General features: G+C 46.4%; 1 protein-coding gene across 27 annotated transcripts in view; it reads left to right on the top strand.

The window, feature by feature from the left end:
* Positions 1-18,108, top strand: part of DLG2 (discs large MAGUK scaffold protein 2) — an 891,570-nt gene that overhangs the window by 647,715 nt on the left and 225,747 nt on the right. For all 27 annotated transcript variants that reach the window (XM_053385482.1, XM_053385478.1, XM_053385484.1 and 24 more), the window contains one exon: positions 4,916-5,040. In XM_053385482.1, coding sequence (XP_053241457.1) covers positions 4,916-5,040 — 125 coding nt within the window. The remainder of the gene's footprint in view (positions 1-4,915; positions 5,041-18,108) is intronic.

The raw sequence follows: 18,108 nt of genomic DNA, 5'->3' as shown, positions 1-18,108 counted from the left end.
TCCTTCCTTGGAGGTTTATAAGCAGAGGTTGAATGGCTATCCATGGATGCCTTAGCTGAGATTCCTGCATTGCAGGGGGTTGGACTAGATGACCCTCAGGGTCCCTTCCAACTCTACAGTTCTACGATTCTTTGAATAAACCATTAGGTAACCTTGGCTAAACCAAGTCAAGCAGCATCATTAAAAATAACAAGTGATTCAGGAGCACAACAAGCTGGTTTGAGAGGGGTAGAGTATTAATAGCAGAAATGCTTGCTCAATTTCTTTATAGATATACACATATGCCGATGCATAAGAAGCACATCAATAATGCAGCTTTTATTTCCCAAGCTATGTATGGGAAATCCGTCAATATTACAAATGACTTCAGTAAACTGTCCCCTGGAAGCCAATGTCTCTCCTATTGATCTAAAAAATGCAAAAGTTCAATTAGACACTGAGAACGAGCATCCTTGGAGCTAAGCTCTCAAAGTCATGTAAAAATAAATTCATTTTCAAATCATGTTAATAGAGCAGGGATGAGAGTCAAGGGATGGAGCAAGTTACGGCTACGATTCAATAGGCAGTTAAAGCGCCATTGATGATGGAGATTATTCAGCAGTTTGCTGCGGCTATTAAAGTCTCCTCCCCTGAGTTGGTTTCATTGACCACAATGTAACGTACATAGAGAAATGTTAAGTGCTGTTCGGATCTGAGCCACACAGTTTTGAGATGCAATCAGCATTCAATTTCAGTGCTTGTCTACTTTGATTTTTTTTGCTTTCACAGCACCTAAATGCAAACACATTTAGTCAAAGACCATGGCTGATTTCCTATTGTTGTCGCCAGTGTGGAAGAGACCGTCCTCACATTTTCTCTCACACATGCACTCTTCTTAACTGACTGATGTTTTAATGAAGTGGCTTCCATTTGTGAATGAGGGAAAGGGGTGGAATTCTCCACACAAGAAACACCCACCAAATTGAGCGGGGGGATGGGGGTGTTCTTCAAGGCCACAGGAGGAATGGGACAAAACCTACACTTAAAGGCACTTTTGTCAGGTGTAACTATGGATAAAGGAGAAATTTGATCCAGTTCACATTTGAAGAGGGGCTGTTACAGTTTGCACTTTCCAAAGCATTACACAAACCATCGCACAGCCACCCTTGGAAGCTTGCATTTTGTCATAGGGGCCACATTATCCAGCACCCATCCTAAGGAAAGGTGTCTATCGCAAATGTAGTCAACTTTTAGCAGTCCTTTCCACCCCCGCTTGGGCCTTCGTGACCAATCCTCGGTGATTTTTCTCTCGTTTAGGAAGCAGGCTGAGTAATTGATTGGGGAGAGGGAGCGTGCATTGTAAATGTAAAGCCTTATAAACAGCAACATTGGGCCCTGAACTGCAATCTGTTTGATCAATGGCATTTACTTAGAGGTGGGGAAAGGGCTCCCGCTGTGATGGAATGGAACGATCCCTTTTGCATGTGCCTCACACACAAAAACGGTCTCCTAGAAGCAAGGATGGAGCACAGAGGAAGGATGCGAGAATTTGTTTGAAACCTTCTGAAATGTGTTATTGTCATGGACTGGTTGGACGCAAATGAATGGTGGGAGGAACCAGCTGGGAAACCATCAAGGGAAGACGGATCAGAGCCCGGGAAATAGTGGGGGCAGAGGTGTAGTGGGTGGGGAGGCTGGCAGGCTGTCGCCCCAGGTGCAGTTTTTTGGGCGGTGCATTCCTCACAACACCCTGCTGTGTCGTGTTGCATCCTTCTCACACCACGCTCTAGCTGGAGGGCATTTGAGAAGGACACAACAGCTCACAGTACCCTGCGAGCCCAGCGCTGCTTTCCTTCCTGCCCTGTCCTTCTCACCCAGCCTTCCACTTGATGTGCACACCCTGAATTCCAGCCGCTACTCTAATTTAGGGCTGTTTTCTAGTTTGTCTCAGTGCCATTTATTTCGTCAAGGACTGCAGCGACTGCCATTACCTTTGTGTTCACGTTCCCCAATTTATCCAAAGAAGAAAGAAGGCTAAACTTGTGTGTGTGATCTAACAATGCCTTGTCGGCGGATGTGTTCAACTGCGGAACAAGCCAGTGCAACAGCTTTGATGGACTCTGTTGCTCGGGTCAAGGTTTCCAGGAGGATTAATTACTAGCAATTTACAGGATCTTGGAGTGCCAGCAAGGGGTGCTGACCCTTTCCTTTGAAATCTTGCCCCTAGGGGGACAGCAATGGAATAGACTTCACAGTGCTGCTGGCCCGCAGTTCCAGTGAAATTTTAGGAGACGGCAATGATTCACTCTGGAAAAGCTTACGGCTTGCTTCCCCCCACCAATCTGCATCATAACTTGCAAATGAATCATAACCTTGCAATAATTAAAACAAAAATGATAATGTTGTGATTAAAACAGCCACCATCACATACATGCCAGCAAAATGCTAAAAGAAGACCCTGCTTTCACTGCTACCTGAATTTTGCCATATGAAGGGTGTGTACAGCCCCCTCCCCATATCCACCCCACGGCTCTGATCATGCCCCGCCCCCCAGTTAGGAACCACCTGCAGCACCTCAACTTTTGTCCTGAATTAGTTCAGGGGTGGGGCTAATGTTTAATTAGGGCAAAACCCCTAATTAAACATATGTTGCTGTGGTGGGAGGGGTGGGGGAGGAGATGCTGCATCTCCCCCCTTATTAACCGGGGGGGCAGGAGTTCAGTTCTGCAGGGTGCTCCTTCAAAGGTGCTCATGCAGGTGAGCACCCCACAGGATCAGTGCCTCATGTCAACAGCTGTTGAGCAGACACAGCAATTCTGTGGGGTGGAGCATCAGGCAGGAAGGAGAACCAGGAAGTGTCAGGCTTTTACCTTCTCCTGAGAAGATGCAGCCAGTAGTTAGGTGGGCCTCAGCTTATTGGTGGATTTTCCTGCCAGATGCTCCACCCTGTGAAAGCCCCAGAATGCTCAGCGACATTCCAGCTGACCCATAGCAATCCATGGCTGTCTCAGCCTGACACCCAAATATCCCTCCTGGAAGGTCAACTTTGGGCTTGGGACTCATAAGAATCCATTGCACACCCCTAGTAAGAATGTAAGAAGAGCCCTTCTAGAGAAGGCCAAAGGTCCACCTAGTCCACCAGCCTGCAAAAAGGACCAGACTGCAACTTCGCTCTCCCCGCTTGTGATGCCAAGACACCACCATGCTAGTTCAGAAGCAGGGACAAAACCACCACAATGAAAAATGCTGATAACCAGAAGATTGGTGTTTTGAGCCAACCCAGGGATTGTCTGGGGCAGGATTCATGCATTGTAAGGAGCTGAATTAGATGACCCTTGGGGTCCCTTCCAACTCTGATTATATGATTGGGGGGACTTTGAGCAAGATGTTCTCACTGAGCCCCCATCGATGAATTGTCCCACCCTGTTTGCTCTTTCTCTGAGCCCAACACTCATCCGCCTAAAGAGAGAGGGGTGCCAAGTGAGTGAATGGAGATGAATTCTTAATCATATCACCACTCATTTGGTTTGAGATGACAGGCAAGTTTGAAGGACCAGCAAGGTGTGGCAGCAGGACCCTTCGGGGACATAGGTGCCCATTTCCCCAACCCTTCGGGGACATAGGTGCCCATTTCCCCAACCCTTCAGGGACATAGGTGCCCATTTCCCCAACCCTTCGGGGACATAGGTGCCCATTTCCCCAACCCTTCGGGGACATAGGTGCCCATTTCCCCAACCCTTCAGCAACATAGGTGCCCATTTCCCCAACCCTTCAGGAACATAGGTGCCCATTTCCTCAACCCTTCGGGGACATAGGTGCCCATTTCCCCAACCCTTCGGGGACATAGGTGCCCATTTCCCCAACCCTTCGGAGACATAGGTGCCCATTTCCCCAACCCTTCAGGGACATAGGTGCCCATTTCCCCAACCCTTCGGGGACATAGGTACCCATTTCCCCAACCCTTCAGGGACATAGGTGCCCATTTCCCCAACCCTTCGGAGACATAGGTGCCCATTTCCCCAACCCTTCAGGGACATAGGTGCCCATTTCCCCAACCCTTCGGGGACATAGGTGCCCATTTCCCCAACCCTTCGGGGATATAGGTGCCCATTTTTCCAACACCTGTCACCAACTCCAACTGAAGTCCTCAGCTCAAGCCATATAGGAAGCTGAGGTCCCTGTGGAATTCTACCATGTCTCTTCAAAGGAGCATTTATTGTAACCAAAGCAATTTAGCAAACTGTTGAGGATTTCTTTCTTTTCTTTAGGAAGCTTTTGAAAATAGCATTGAAGAGATGCCATTTATCTTAGTAAAGAGAGGGGATGTTTTGCAATGACAAAATAAGCTTGGGTTGTTAAAGTGGTGTGCGTTAAAGGCATCTTCTGCCAAGGCAGCATAGCTCTTTAGCAAATGGGGAGTGAATCGATAACACAGCACTTAAAATTCTGTGGGCAGAGTCTGCTCTTCCCTCTGAAATTTACTGGTGTTTGGATTGCAAGGCTGAGTGCCATTTCCCACCGCCACCCTGCGAGCTTTGCTTTTATACAGGCAGGCACTTTGAGTCTAATGTTTTAAGTTAACAGTCATATTTGTGTAGTTGAGGCTAAGGTTGGCTGGTGCCCATTGGGACTAGTAGGGCAGGAGCCCAAACAGTAGGTGGAGCCAGAGACAAAGACAGGCAGAGCTAACTAATTCTTTTTATATATAAAAAGAATTATATATTCTTAATGGACAAAGGCAACAGGCTGCGACGCCCCCTGGGTTTGTTGTAAGCAGGGAGGCTGGCAGGTGGAGGTCGGCACAGGTCAGATTAGAGTTGGTGGTACAGCACCCCACTTGGACCAGCCTTCGCTGGTTGAGAACGATCGTCCTCCTATAACAGACAATAATTTTCTTTTTCTTCTCCCCCCACTCTGTCCTTGTTATTTCCTTTAGGGAAATTCTGGCCTGGGTTTCAGCATTGCTGGAGGAACAGACAACCCACACATTGGGGATGATCCTGGGATATTTATTACTAAGATTATACCAGGAGGAGCTGCAGCAGAGGACGGAAGACTCAGGTAAACTTATGCATTTGTTGTCTAAATGAGTGTCCAATATTTGGGTCTGTCTTGGGGGGAAAGCCTGGTGCTGTTTCAGGAAGGGAGGTTGAAAAGGCTTGAGCCAATGACGAAGTCGACTAATTCTAGGTTTATCCTTCTCCTCCTCCTCCCTGAGTTCTACAAGGGGTAAAAGTAAGGGCTTTTCTGCATGACCCTTGGAAATGCGTTATTTTCCCACATCTGTTGTATGCATTACTTGTGCATTGAAGCATTGAAGTAAGGGGCAGATAGGGTTCATCAACCTGGAAAGGTAGCCCTTATAGAAGAAGGAAAACACTGATCCTAAAACTCCCCTGCCTTGCGGGAAAGAAAGGGCTAAGGAGTAAACCCCAATTAAATCCAAAGTGGAGTCCCTAAGACGGCTGGATGCTGCCCTGTACGCCTCCTTCTGGCAACTCCTGCATCCAAGCTGGTGTCAAATACATGGCTCTGCTCTCCTTTGGACCACATCAGTGAGGTCATGTAGCCTTATTGGAGTTCACCGATTGGGTCTGCGTTGCTCCCGGACAGGAGGAAGGAAGTCAAATGACACTGAGGGTTGGTTCAGAGAAAGTTCTTTATTTCTGCTCTCCAGAACAGCAGAAAGGCACCTGCGTGGTCAGTCCACAGCAAGTCCAAAGAAAGAGAAATTTCATGCAGTATATATATCCTCCAGGCACCCTCTCCCCCTTCCCCAGGAATCCAACCACGTCAGCTTGTACACGCAGGTTGACATCACAGATGTTCCTGCTTCATCACTCTTAACCATAAAAGGGTATTCCTTCCTGTACTTCTGACCATAAAAGGATCTTCCTGTTCCTATTCTTATCTTGGAGCAAGAGGTCACCATCTCCAAGAACACCCTCTGGCACTGTTCCCAGACTAGGTCTGTGCGTCTTTGTGGTCAGGATATAAGATAAGGCACAGACGTGCCTTCCCTGTTCTACTGGTACAGTCAAGGCCATCCTTGCCATCACAAACTGATAAAGGAGAGGGCTCTGAGCACTTGTTTATACAGCTGGGTTTTTGGCTCAAGAGCTCAAGTTAAAGCATTTTAGCTAAGGAAAAATTGGGATTTTGGTGCAGTTTCAAACTGCCTGCACAGTCAGTTTTGGGTTTGGGAAACCCATTCCTTCAGTCAAGAGGGGAGTCTTGTTGTCTGGCCAGCCCAGGACCTCCATGCACCCTGCTCAGACTTGCACCCCAGAGAGACCACTTCAGTGTTGAAGTGGTCCAGTTGGACTTCACCCCTGGAGGCACACTCCCTTGCCTTTTGAGACAGATGGATGCCAACAACAGAAGCACCCCTGTTTGTTAACCAATCTCACAGGCTGCTGTTAGATCTGATGTCCTGTTGCTCCTATTGAAAACCTTGCCCACACATCCCTTGTCCTCAAGCCCTAGAAATCAACGACACTACTTTCTGTCACTGCTTCCGATGGAAATAAGGAAAGAACATGCAGTGCCACACCCGGGACTGATTGTAATTTAAGAAGGTAGGCAGGTGAGGGATGACTGGGGACAGGTTGAGGACCCAAGCACAGCATCACTTTCTCCGAACCAGCCAAAACTCAAATTGGCCACCAGATTTTGCTCGAGTCTTCTGCTGTAGTCGTTTTACAGCCTCCTGCCAGTTTAACATGCAACTAAAAATCTAGCCTTAAGTTTATTGAATGGAGCTAAAGGTATAATGAAGAAAAATACATCTAATTCTCTTCCCAACTGTGTAATCTTTGCTCTGCCTGTCTTTTTTTCTTTGTTGGGTTTTTCTTTCTTAAAAAAGAAAGAAACTGTGCAGCTGAATTGATTGCCAGGGTAAAGCAAGGAGATCAATTTTCCATCATTGCCATCCTTTATAGCGACTCACTCAATCTCTTGTAAGATTGCGAGATTCCTGCTTGACAAAAGCAATCTGTTTGAAAGAAACATATTGTGCAGCAACCGTAAACTTTGCGATAGAACCACTCAGTTAATATGACTCAGCCATTTGGAACAGGAATCTGTGGAGGAGCTAATTGTGGTCACTGGTGGGTTTAAGCTGTGTTTGCGACGCATAGGATTTCAGAAATCTGGCTGTGATCAGTCCTATAAACTAATGGAAACCTCGTCCTCCTAAGCATGGGTCTTAATGTAGCCAATCTGATGCAGTCCATGTACAAGGGGGAGCTATAAGGAGCCTCTGGGAAAGCCCAAAGTTTGCCGCAGTACAAAAGTCTTTAGGGGGAGAAAACCCTATGTGTAGGAACCGCCAAACAACCCAATCAGGACTGGGAATGCTCATTAGCAATGGAATGTTGACTGAGTGGTCTGGGGCAGAATCCAAGGGGAATGGAAATAAGTATTCTGGAACAGGGGATGGCTAGCTGGGATCATAGAATAGAGCTCCGGGATGCAACATTTTGTTGCAGACCCCCCTTGTAGAATAACTGATTTCAAGTTAGGACTAGATCTTTTTTATTATTATCTTGAACAGACTTTTTTAATCCTTGACCTGTGACCAGCTTGCATCTTGAAGTCACTTTGAACTGAGAAATAAAGAAATTATGATATTTTTCTTTCCTTTTGACAGAAGTGCATGAAATCTGTCGGCATGCTAGCCACTGCAGAGTGTCTAAAGCCTGTCCAATGACATTTGAGACTAAAACAATAAAAGCAGTTGAAAACAACTATTTAAAAAATGGGATGAACTAAGAGGATTAAACCACACACCAACCTTCTACATATCCAGATAGGCTTGTCTGAACAAAAACGTTTTTAGCAGGTGTCAAAAAGAGTAATGTAGCCACCTACCCAATGTCAATACAGTGGTACCTTGGGTTACATACGCTTCAGGTTACATACGCTTCAGGTTACAGACTCCGCTAACCCAGAAATAGTGCTTCAGGTTAAGAACTTTGCTTCAGGATGAGAACAGAAATCGTGTTCCGGTGGCGCGGCAGCAGCAGGAGGCCCCATTAGCTAAAGTGGTGCTTCAGATTAAGAAGAGTTTCAGGTTAAGAACGGACCTCCGGAACGAATTAAGTACTTAACCCAAGCTACCACTGTACACAGGGAGTTCCAAGTGTAGGTGCTGCCACACTAACATATCAATTTCTTACAACTGCAGACTGAACATTATGTGACACTTGTAACAGCACCAGTTCTGCAGGCTAGGTGCTCATGGGATCAGTTTGGCTGCCCTTGTGGGGATTTGTGTGCAGTCTATATATTATTCCAAAATGCTTACCAGCTCAGGGCCGGTAGCTATGTAAATCTCGTGTGTGTGTGTGTGTGTGTGTGTGTGTGTGTGTGTGTGTTTGCAGACCTCTGGCAATGCTGTTTGCTCAGTGCATAATTTAGCTGCAAGTTAATAAAGAAAGGAGACCTTCACCCTATTAAAAAAACAACATGCTTGTTTTGCAGGCAGCGGTAAATTAGAACCTCCATTAACAGATTGTGTATGTTGCTTGCTTTATGTTAGGAAGTTTATGAGCTCATTAAGTTAGATCATTTCGGATTTCTGGGCACATTTTTTTTGTTTTTGTTTTCTTTTGCTGCTAACAGAAGAGTAATGGTCCTGGCACCAACTCAGCAGTGGAAGTGTTTCTGAAGTTCATAAGGGGGATATTTGGAACATGTCCAGAGTGCTGTGCATGAGCTAGGAACAAAAATAAATCCAAATGCTTCATAAATAGGCACTTGAGGCATCCGTTACACTGGGCCAAATGCTGCTTCTTTTAATTGCAAGCTGATAACCATATCTGATGGAGAGAGAAGCAACGCGTTCCGCCTTTTCTCTTTGCCCTTGTACGGCCAAGAACATGGGCTCTTCATTCATTCTCCTCCAGAACCCCTTCCAGTCACATTTCACAGGGAGCACCTATCTGGAGAAAGACACTAATGTGCTTCTCAGAATACTGGCTGGACCTGGGCGGATGGGAGCACAGGGGGGAGAGATCTATTGAGAACAAACTTTCATCTGCAGGTGGAAGCTTCTCATTGAGGTTCCTTCAGGCCCCAGACTGACTCTGCCCACCCATGCTAGCCACTAGGTCTTTATGGGCAGCAAGGAATTCGAGAAGGCTTCATGTTGCTTTTTTATGCTCCAGTGTCATGACTTGCTCCTCGGAAGATTCATGATGAGTAATAGAAAGTACTTTTTCATTTAGCACATAGTTAAACTATGGAGCTTGTTCCCCCAGGAGGCAATGACAGCCACCAACTTGGATGGCTTTGAAAGAGGATGATCATGGAGGTTAAGTCTTATCAGTGGCTGCTAGCCATGACAAAGCCTCAAGCATGCTTCTGAATACCATTTGCTGGAAACTGCAGAAGGGGAGAGTACTTGGGTCCTTCTTGAGGGCTTACCAGAGGCATTGGTGTGATGGCCTGGGACTCGGGCTCGGACTCAGAACTAGAGGAGTCTCAGTCGGCATTGGAACAAAGTCTGGGGCCTGATTCTGAAGAGTCCCAGTCTGCACAGGTTCCCCTGCAACAAGCACCAGCTGGGCCGAGTCAAGGGCCTGAGCCTGCCCTGGCTCCAGATGCGGGGATGACCTCATTGCCTTCAGCTGGGCCATCACTTACAGCTGCTCCACTGCTAGTCTGGTCAGGGGAGGCTGAGGCGACCCCTGGATTTAGTAAACAACTAACGTCTCCCGAGCTGCAGAGACTCAGGTCTGAGAGAAGGAGAGACCTGAGTACTCGCAGGGGGAGTGCTCACCTTTGGGCAAGACAGGGAGGTGAGTCACCGGGGGATCAGGACTGGCCATTACCCCGACAGAGATAAAAGGCTGTCAGACCCCACCCCAGGTTGTGGGAGCAACATTGCTGTTTGCTAGAACCTGGCTGTGACCATGTGCTTGACCTAGCCTGGTTTCCTGCCTTGACCCTGTTGGACTGACTCTTCACGGAACCCTTGGATTCGGGACCGGATCTGGACAGCGTTGCTCAGGTTTACCCCTGGGCCCAGCACAATCTGGTTGGCCACTGTGAGAACAAAATGGTGGACAAGATAGGCCATTGGCCTGATCCAATAGGCTCTTCTTATGTCCTCATATGTTCTATGGGTCTGACCTTTGGCTCTGCTGCTTGTTAAATGCCCCTGCAATCATATTTATTAGTTTTCCTAATTTTTAACAAATCAGTGCCAAATTAAATCATTTAATACAATTTCCCCAAAAAGTTGACTTCCCACTCTTCATCCTAGATGTGTCCCAACTCCCCCCCATTGCTGCTTGATGCTGCTTGATGTTACATATTTATTTCTAATTTACATTGCATTCCTTATATTCAATTTACAATTATTATTATTTTTATTTGCTATATACCGGTGCATGTTACATACATACAAAAAAACATGCATTTATACAGATCATACATTTTTGCCTTAATTAACATATACCCAAAAATACAAAAAGAAAACAAGAATAAAAAATAGAAAAGAAAAAAAGTAAAAAGAAAATATATTTAAAAGAAAATTAAAAGGGGGGGAAAGAAGAAGAAAGAAATTGGCGAAATTAACAGAAGTAGTAAGAAATCAACCAAATGAAAAAATCAGGAGAGAATGGGATGTCTTTACAAATTATATGAAGAAGCTCTGTTCCACAAACTATGACTGACTTAGTTTAGGCTGAAAACTCCACAGGTAAAAATTTGTCTCTCCACAAGGTTTATAATGATTACAGACAACCGAAGATATGAGCCTACAGGAACCGTATAGTGGTCAAAGGAAGCCAACCTTTCTTTCTTTCTTTTTCAATTTACAATTATTGATTTTTATTGATTTTTTTTTAAATTCCCCTTTCCCATTATCCTCCAGCTGTCGATTTATCAGTTCCTGCGCGTACATTTACATAATGATAACATACCCCCTTAAGGAACAAAAGAGGTTACACATCTCCTTGCCTGCTTGTTAAATGGTTCCTGACTCACCTCAGAAAGAAGGTTTAAAGTTAATATTTTCTAAGTTCAAACAGCATTTCTAGCCAATGCAGCAAAGTCAACTCTAAACCTTTCCCCTTGGATTTAAGAAGTATTCCTAGGTGCTTTCCTGGCCACCTATCTCAGAATGACTCACTCTGGACCCTCTTGGCCTTTCCTAGAACAAAGTGGGGAGCAGGGGAGAGGCAGAAAAGCTACTGCTTCTGCCACCAGATTACATAAATTGATATAATGAGGAGAGGGTAGTAGTAGTGGGGAAGAGGAAGAGTCGGGTGGCAACTGTGGCTCAAGAGGAGCAATGTTTTATGCTGACCCTATTACAGTCTGTTGTTCATGGTCCAGCTTTGACAGCGAATGAAGGACCAGGATGGTTTAGAGGGCAATGAGTGGCAGCAGGGCTGTCTTAAGCATATGCAGCGCTAGGGTGCAAAGATCTGCCCGGCGACCCAGATTGCCCAGTCCCAGGCGTGCAGTAGGGCGGAGCCGGCCGGCCGCCTCAGCATCTCATTGGCTCGGTCACCCCGGAACTCGCAGCGCAGAGCCGCCCAAAGCAGAAGAGTCCACAGCGGCGCTCCGACTGATGGGCGGGCTCTTCCCCGGACTCAAATCTTGGGCCCTGGACTCTCAGCCTGGCGCCCCTGAAAGCCCATTGCCCGGGTGCCCCACACCCCTAGCACCTATGGGTAAGATGGCCCTGAGTGGCAGTAAGGTTCAGATCAGATCTTCTTGTGTTTCTGGGATGACTGGTTTAGCTCAGATTAAATTGAGCCAATCTCATTTGAACTGAGGGCAGAAGCTAAATCCATAGCTGTTGTTGTTGTCGTTTAGTCGTGACCAACTCTTCGTGACCCCATGGACCAGAGCATGCCAGGCACTCCTGTCTTCCACTGCCTCCCGCAGTTTGGTCAAACTCATGCTGGTGGTTTCCAGAACACTGTCCAACCATCTCGTCCTCTGTCATCCACTTCTCCTTGTGCCCTCCATCTTTCCCAACATCAGGGTCTTTTCCAGGGAGTCTTCTCTTCTCATGAGGTGGCCAAAGTATTGGAGCCTCAGCTTCAGGATCTGTCCTTCCAGTGAGCACTCAGAGCTGATTTCCTTAAGGGCTGAATCCATAGCTAGTTCTGAAATACTACCGTATTTTTTGCACCATAACACTCACTTTTTTCCTCCCAGAAAGTAAGGGGAAATGTATGTGCGTGTTATGGAGCGAATGCCTGTGGGTGGCGGGGGGGATCTGCTGCAGTCATGAGCAGAGGATCCATGGTTCCCCTTCCTCCCTTCCTCCATGGTTACAAAGCATGGATCCACATGGATCCTCAGGATTTTTGCATTGGGCTACTCCAAACTCACTGTCAGATCACATGTCTGTGGCCACAGCATGAACCACAAAAATCATATATCCACTATTTCGTTTAGAATATTATTTTTTTTCTTGTTTTCCTCCTCTAAAAACTACGTGCGTGTTATGGTCTGGTGCGTGTTATAGAGCGAAAAATACGGTATTTATCACGCCAGGAGCTGTAAAAGTTAAAGACAAGGAAAGCCTGAGCCACTGGTTGTTGTTGGTTTTTTTTTTTTTCAGTCTACAAAATGTGTTGATTACTATCTCCCGGGAAATTGCACTGAGTTTTAAGAAGGCTGCAGAATCCAAAACCAGTATTGTGAGGCTTAACCCAGATGATTGTTTCATCAGTGGCTCTGCGCTCTGCTGCAGCAATTATGAGGATTAAATAGCCCTGTAATCATCTGGAAGGAGTGGAGCAGGGGGAACTATTAAGGTCTTTGCTGAGTTTTGTATTAGTCAGGGAAGGAAATGTCACACATCCAGTCCCATTGCATACAATGGCTCCAAATGCTGCCATTTCCTCCTTTTGATGCAAAGTTGCTTCTCAAATAGTTCAGACATGAAAACAGGGACCCCAATTCTCATACTCCTCCTGCCATGTGCCCCTGAAGGCTCTGTACCTTTGTGCACTGCATTCGTCATTTTACTTTGCAACAGACTGTCCCGTCCCCATCACCACCACCAATTCAAACGACAAGTCACAGTTTTTCACCCTCTGGTGTATATGTGGTGTCTAGTTTAGCACAGAAGTTCCCATTCAGTACCAACAGTGGTTAACAAGCCTCATTCAGGTCGTCTGCAGCGCGTCTGTAGGTGTGTGGTTGAAGACAGGAGATGGCACATCAGTCACATCAAATACTCCTATTGATTCTGAATTGCATTCGAATTTCTTCTTTTATTTCTTACATTGCATTTTATCATATTGCCATTTGAACTCTGCGGAACTCAAACTGCAGTAGAAAAAATATGCCATATGTAAGAAATAAAAGATGAAATTTAAAAATCCATTAAAATTGTACAGCATCTTGCACGGTATGTTGCAATTGCTACAACAGGCAGAGAATCCATACAGTGCTTCTCCAAGACCCTCAGCAATTTCGAAGTGGTCCAGGGCATTGGGGACCCGCTGGGCTAGCAACAAGATGTTGTGGTGTAGGGAATTGCAGGCATCATATTCCACCCCCGTTGTCTGTAGGGGTGGAAGGATCTGCCAACTTTGGTGCTCCCAGTTCTAAATCCCACCCCCCCCAGTCTTAAGTTCAGTTCTGCACATTTCTGCAGCATTTAGTGAATTCCTGAAGAAAATTTATCAGCATATTAGCATGGATTTCTCTTAATAAACATTTTTGTTTGCAGTTTTGACTAACGTATCCATTTTTGCAAGCAATTTCCCCTCATCTAACACCTTTTTGTATGTTGTTTATAATAATAATAATAATAATAATAATTTATTTATACCCCGTCCATCTATCTGGGTTTCCCCACCCACTCTGGGCAGCTCCCAATCAAACGTTAAAAACACAATACAGCATTAAACATTAAAAACTTCCTTAAATAGGGCTGCCTTCAGATGTCTTTTAAAGATAAGATAGCTGCTTATTTCTTTCACATCTGAAGGGAGGGCGTTCCACAGGGCAGGCACCACTACCGAGAAGGCCCTCTGCCTGGTTCCCTGTAACCTCACTTCTTGCAGTGTGGGAACCACCAGAAGGCCCTCGGTGCTGGACCTCAGTGTTGAGGGGGTGGAGGCGCTCCTTCAGGTATACTGGGCCGAGACCATTTAGGGCTTTACAGGTCAGCACCAACACTTTGAATTGTGCTCGGAAACGTACTGGGAGCCAGTGTAAGTCTTTCAAGACCGGTGTTATAATGGTCCCGGTGGCAACTGCCAGTCACCAGTCTAGCTGCCGCATTCTGAATTAGTTGTAGTTTCCGGGTCACCTTCAAAGGTAGCCCCACATAGAGTGCATTGCAGTAGTCCAAGCGAGAGATAACTAGAGCATGCACCACTCTGGTGAGACAGACTGCAGGCAGGTAGGTTCTCAACCTGTGTACCAGATGGAGCTGGTAGACAGCTGCCCTGGACACAGAATTGACCTGCGCCTCCATTGACAGCTGTGAGTCCAAGATGACTCCCAGGCTGCACACCTGGTCCTTCAGGGGCACAGTTACCCCATTCAGGACCAGGGAGTCCTCCACACCAGCCCGCCCCCTGTCCCCCAAGAACAATACTTCTATCCTGTCAGGATTCAATCTCAATCCGTTAGCTGCCATCTATCCTCCAACCATCTCCAGACACTCACACAGGACCTTCACTGCCCTCACTGGTTCCCATTTAAAAGAGAGGTGGAGCTGGGTATCATCAAGTGTTCATTTTTATCTTCTTATGTCTCCTTCCCTGGTTCCACTTGCAGCAACAAAGAAGCGTTGCCCCTCTTCCTTGCACAAGCTATTTCGCTGTTTCCATATTATTCTTCCTGAAACTGATTTTTCCCTCCCCTGCCCCTTTGCTAGATGTTCCACCCTAATTTAAACCAGTTGGAAGTCCATAAAAACCTCCTTCCTCTGTAGTTTGTAACAATGTGTGGTCGTCCTCGCTGCTGAGACCCAAAGTGCCATTCCTTGCAGCACGCTGTAATTTGGCATGTTTTGCTTTGACAAATGCACTAATGAAGGGTGTGGCTTTGTTTTGGTTTTTTGCATGTTTCGACAAGAGGTTGCAAAGTGAGTTTTCTCAGTTCCCTTCTCCACCTTCTCGAAAGGTGGAGAATCCTCTTGCTTCACAGTGATTATGTCTCTTCCCAACTTATTTTTTAAAAATGAAAATGGGCGGAATTTTGGCTGGCAGGCTTGTTGTGACTCTTTAATTTGTTAGTGTGCATGTGTGTGTCTAGTACTAAGAGAGAGAGAGCGAGAGCGAGATGAAAGTTGCTTGCAACACTCCTAATTTGGACTAGGCCTTTGGGGAGGTATGTGTTGCAACCGGTTTTCCTGCATCAACACGAACCTGCTTTGAGTAGTTTGCGAGCGGCTTTTCTGGGGCTTGGATTAACAGGTGGCAGACACCGAAAAGGGCTCTTTTTCTTCGTCTGCGTTTTCTTCTTAAACGAAAAGTGAGGCTCTCCTCCTCCTCCCTCAGTTGTACCTGAAGGGGACCTGTGTTCTGTGCAAGGCTTTGTCGCTGCCCTTGCCCACCTGCTATGCAGAGCAGCATCTTTGAAAACTCCTCTGAGGGATTTGAGTACTTTGCATTCTCCAGAGCTCAGAGAACAGAGAGCAACTGCTTAGACCAGGAAGAAGGAGTAAGTAGAGCCCTCTTTCTAGCCTTTTGGTCTTTTCTCAGATCCGGAAAGACAAAGGGGGAAGGTCATTGATTCCTTCCTCTGCTGGCTGCTTGCAAATGGGAAGGAGGGGCAGGAATCTGCCATCACATCCTGGTCCTGCTAACATCTTCCTCTCTGCTTGCCATTTCTTATTAATTCTTTGCACTTGAACTGCACCTGAGTGCAAAGTACTGTGTTCTCCCTCCCTTGGTGTATAGCTTTCTGGTGTCTGCTGAATCTGTCCCCAATACTGGTTCTTACCAACCTGTTTCACTGACACCTACCTGCCGGTTTCCTTCTTTGTGTTTCACTGACACAAATGTGCAAACTGTGAAATTATGGATGACATCCAGCAATGTCTGTTCACTTGCATAATAGAGATCTGCTTGTTTGAGGGGACTTCGGGTTTCTCTGCTCCCCACTACACTCTCTATCTGCTCCAGAGGGGCTCTATAGCCTTCCAAGGAGCAGATTTTTGGGGGGTGGGGTTGGGTTCATGATCTGGGGAAGATAAAGGAATCTGGTTGTCCCGCTGCAGTTGTATAATAATAATAAATAATAAATTTTATTTATATCCCGCCCTCCCCAGCAGAAACCGGGCTCAGGGCGACTAACAACAATAAAATAATACAATATTCTAAAATCATTTCATTAAAATTAATTCAACTCGATGACAACCATTAGGCTAAAGTTCTGTGAAGATTGCCAAAGGAGGGAGTCAGGCTGTGCCCTGACCAAAGGCCTGGTGGAACAGCTCTGTCTTGCAGGCCCTGCGGAAAGATGTCAAGTCCCGCAGGGCCCTAGTCTCTTGTGACAGAGTGTTCCACCAGATTGGAGCCACAGCCAAAAAAGCCCTGGCTCTGGTTGAGGCTAGCCTAACCTCTCTGTGGCCTGGGACCTTCAGGATGTTTTTGTTTGAAGACCATAAGCTCCTCCCTGGGACATACCAGGAGAGGCGGTCCCGTAGGTACGAGAGTCCTAGGCCGTAGCATGGTGTTTCTTCTCTCTGTGTTCCTCCAAGTGGTTATTTCTCCTCTGGTCACTCCTGTACATAGCTGTCAACTTTTCCCTTTTCTTGTGAAGAATCCTGTTCAGAATAAGGGAATTTCCCTTAAAGAAAGGGAAACGTTGACAGCTATGCTCCTGTACACGACCTGACTGCCTGTCTCCAGCCACTGCGGTCATCTGCAAGGGCTTCCCACATGGCAAGGTTGATGTTGCCGGCCTTCATACCAAAGAGTGCACTCCAGATTTAGGTGATATGTGAAGCACAGCCTCTTGCAGTTGTGTATCAGGTATTTGTATCAGGAACCTGGGCTATAGCTGGGGCTCCCTGCAGAATGTACACTTGGGGGCAACCCTGGGTTTGCTGCATGTAATGCATAGAACGGTCCTGTGTCTTTAAAGCAAAGAGGTCTTCCGATATCTGACACTCAAGCCAAATGTAGCTGAGCCTGAACTTCAGCTCTTGAGATGGACAGTGATGATTAGCATTCACTGCACAGCAACAAAATTGCTGTTTGGGGCAGCTGTGGTTAGACGGGAAGATTGGGGAGGAGGAAATGAATGCCATACCTCAGCTCTCTTAACTCTACCTGCTCCTCCAACGTTAGTGCATAGCAGATCATGAGTCACTCTGCTGAACTGAAATTCCTTTGTCAATAAAAAAGAAAAATTCCATCATTTTGCATAGAGTGTGTGTTTTATTAGTGAGGCTCATTATCTTCTGAATAGGAGTGGAAGTACTTTCTCAAAGCTGCCGCTGCCACTCGCTGTGCATCTGCAATATCTGCCGTCTAAGAAGTATTTCTAATCATGCATTGTTCATTCCGGAGAAATGAGCCCTCCATTCCCACCCCACCCCTATCCAACTACAATGAGAAGATTATACTGCAGTAGTAGTTTCACTGGGAGATTTATTTCCCTAGTGGTAGAACGTAACTCAGTGCTTTGCATGCAGAAAGGCCCAGGTCCAATTACTGGCATCTCCAGCTAGAGCTGGGAGTATCCCATGAGGGATAGCTCAGCACAAGACTCTTAATCTCAGGGTTGTGAGTTCAAGTCCCAGGTTGGGTGAAAGATTCCTGAATTTCATGGGGTTGGACTAGATGACTGTTGTGGTCCCTTGAAATTCTACAAACCTGTAATTCTGATTCTGTGGAACTATGGCAAGCCACTGCCAAGCAGTGTTGATCATATGGAGTTAGATGGACTAATGGTCTGACTCAGTATAAGGTGGTTGTTTAGTTGTGTCCAACTCTTCGTGACCCCCTGGACCAGAGCACGCCAGGCACTCCTGTCTTCCACTGCCTCCCGCAGTTTGGTCAAACTCATGCTGGTAGCTTCGAGAACACTGTCCAAACATCTTGTCCTCTGTCATCCCCTTCTCCTTGCGCCCTCCATCTTTCCCAGCATCAGGGTCTTTTCCAGGTAGTCTTCTCTTCTCATGAGGTG

The sequence above is a fragment of the Podarcis raffonei genome, chromosome 4, assembly GCF_027172205.1.
Source record: "Podarcis raffonei isolate rPodRaf1 chromosome 4, rPodRaf1.pri, whole genome shotgun sequence".
In the NCBI taxonomy this organism is placed as follows: Eukaryota; Metazoa; Chordata; class Lepidosauria; order Squamata; family Lacertidae; genus Podarcis; species Podarcis raffonei.
Note: the sequence above shows the minus strand (reverse complement) of the source record. Positions and strands in the feature narration are given on the sequence as shown.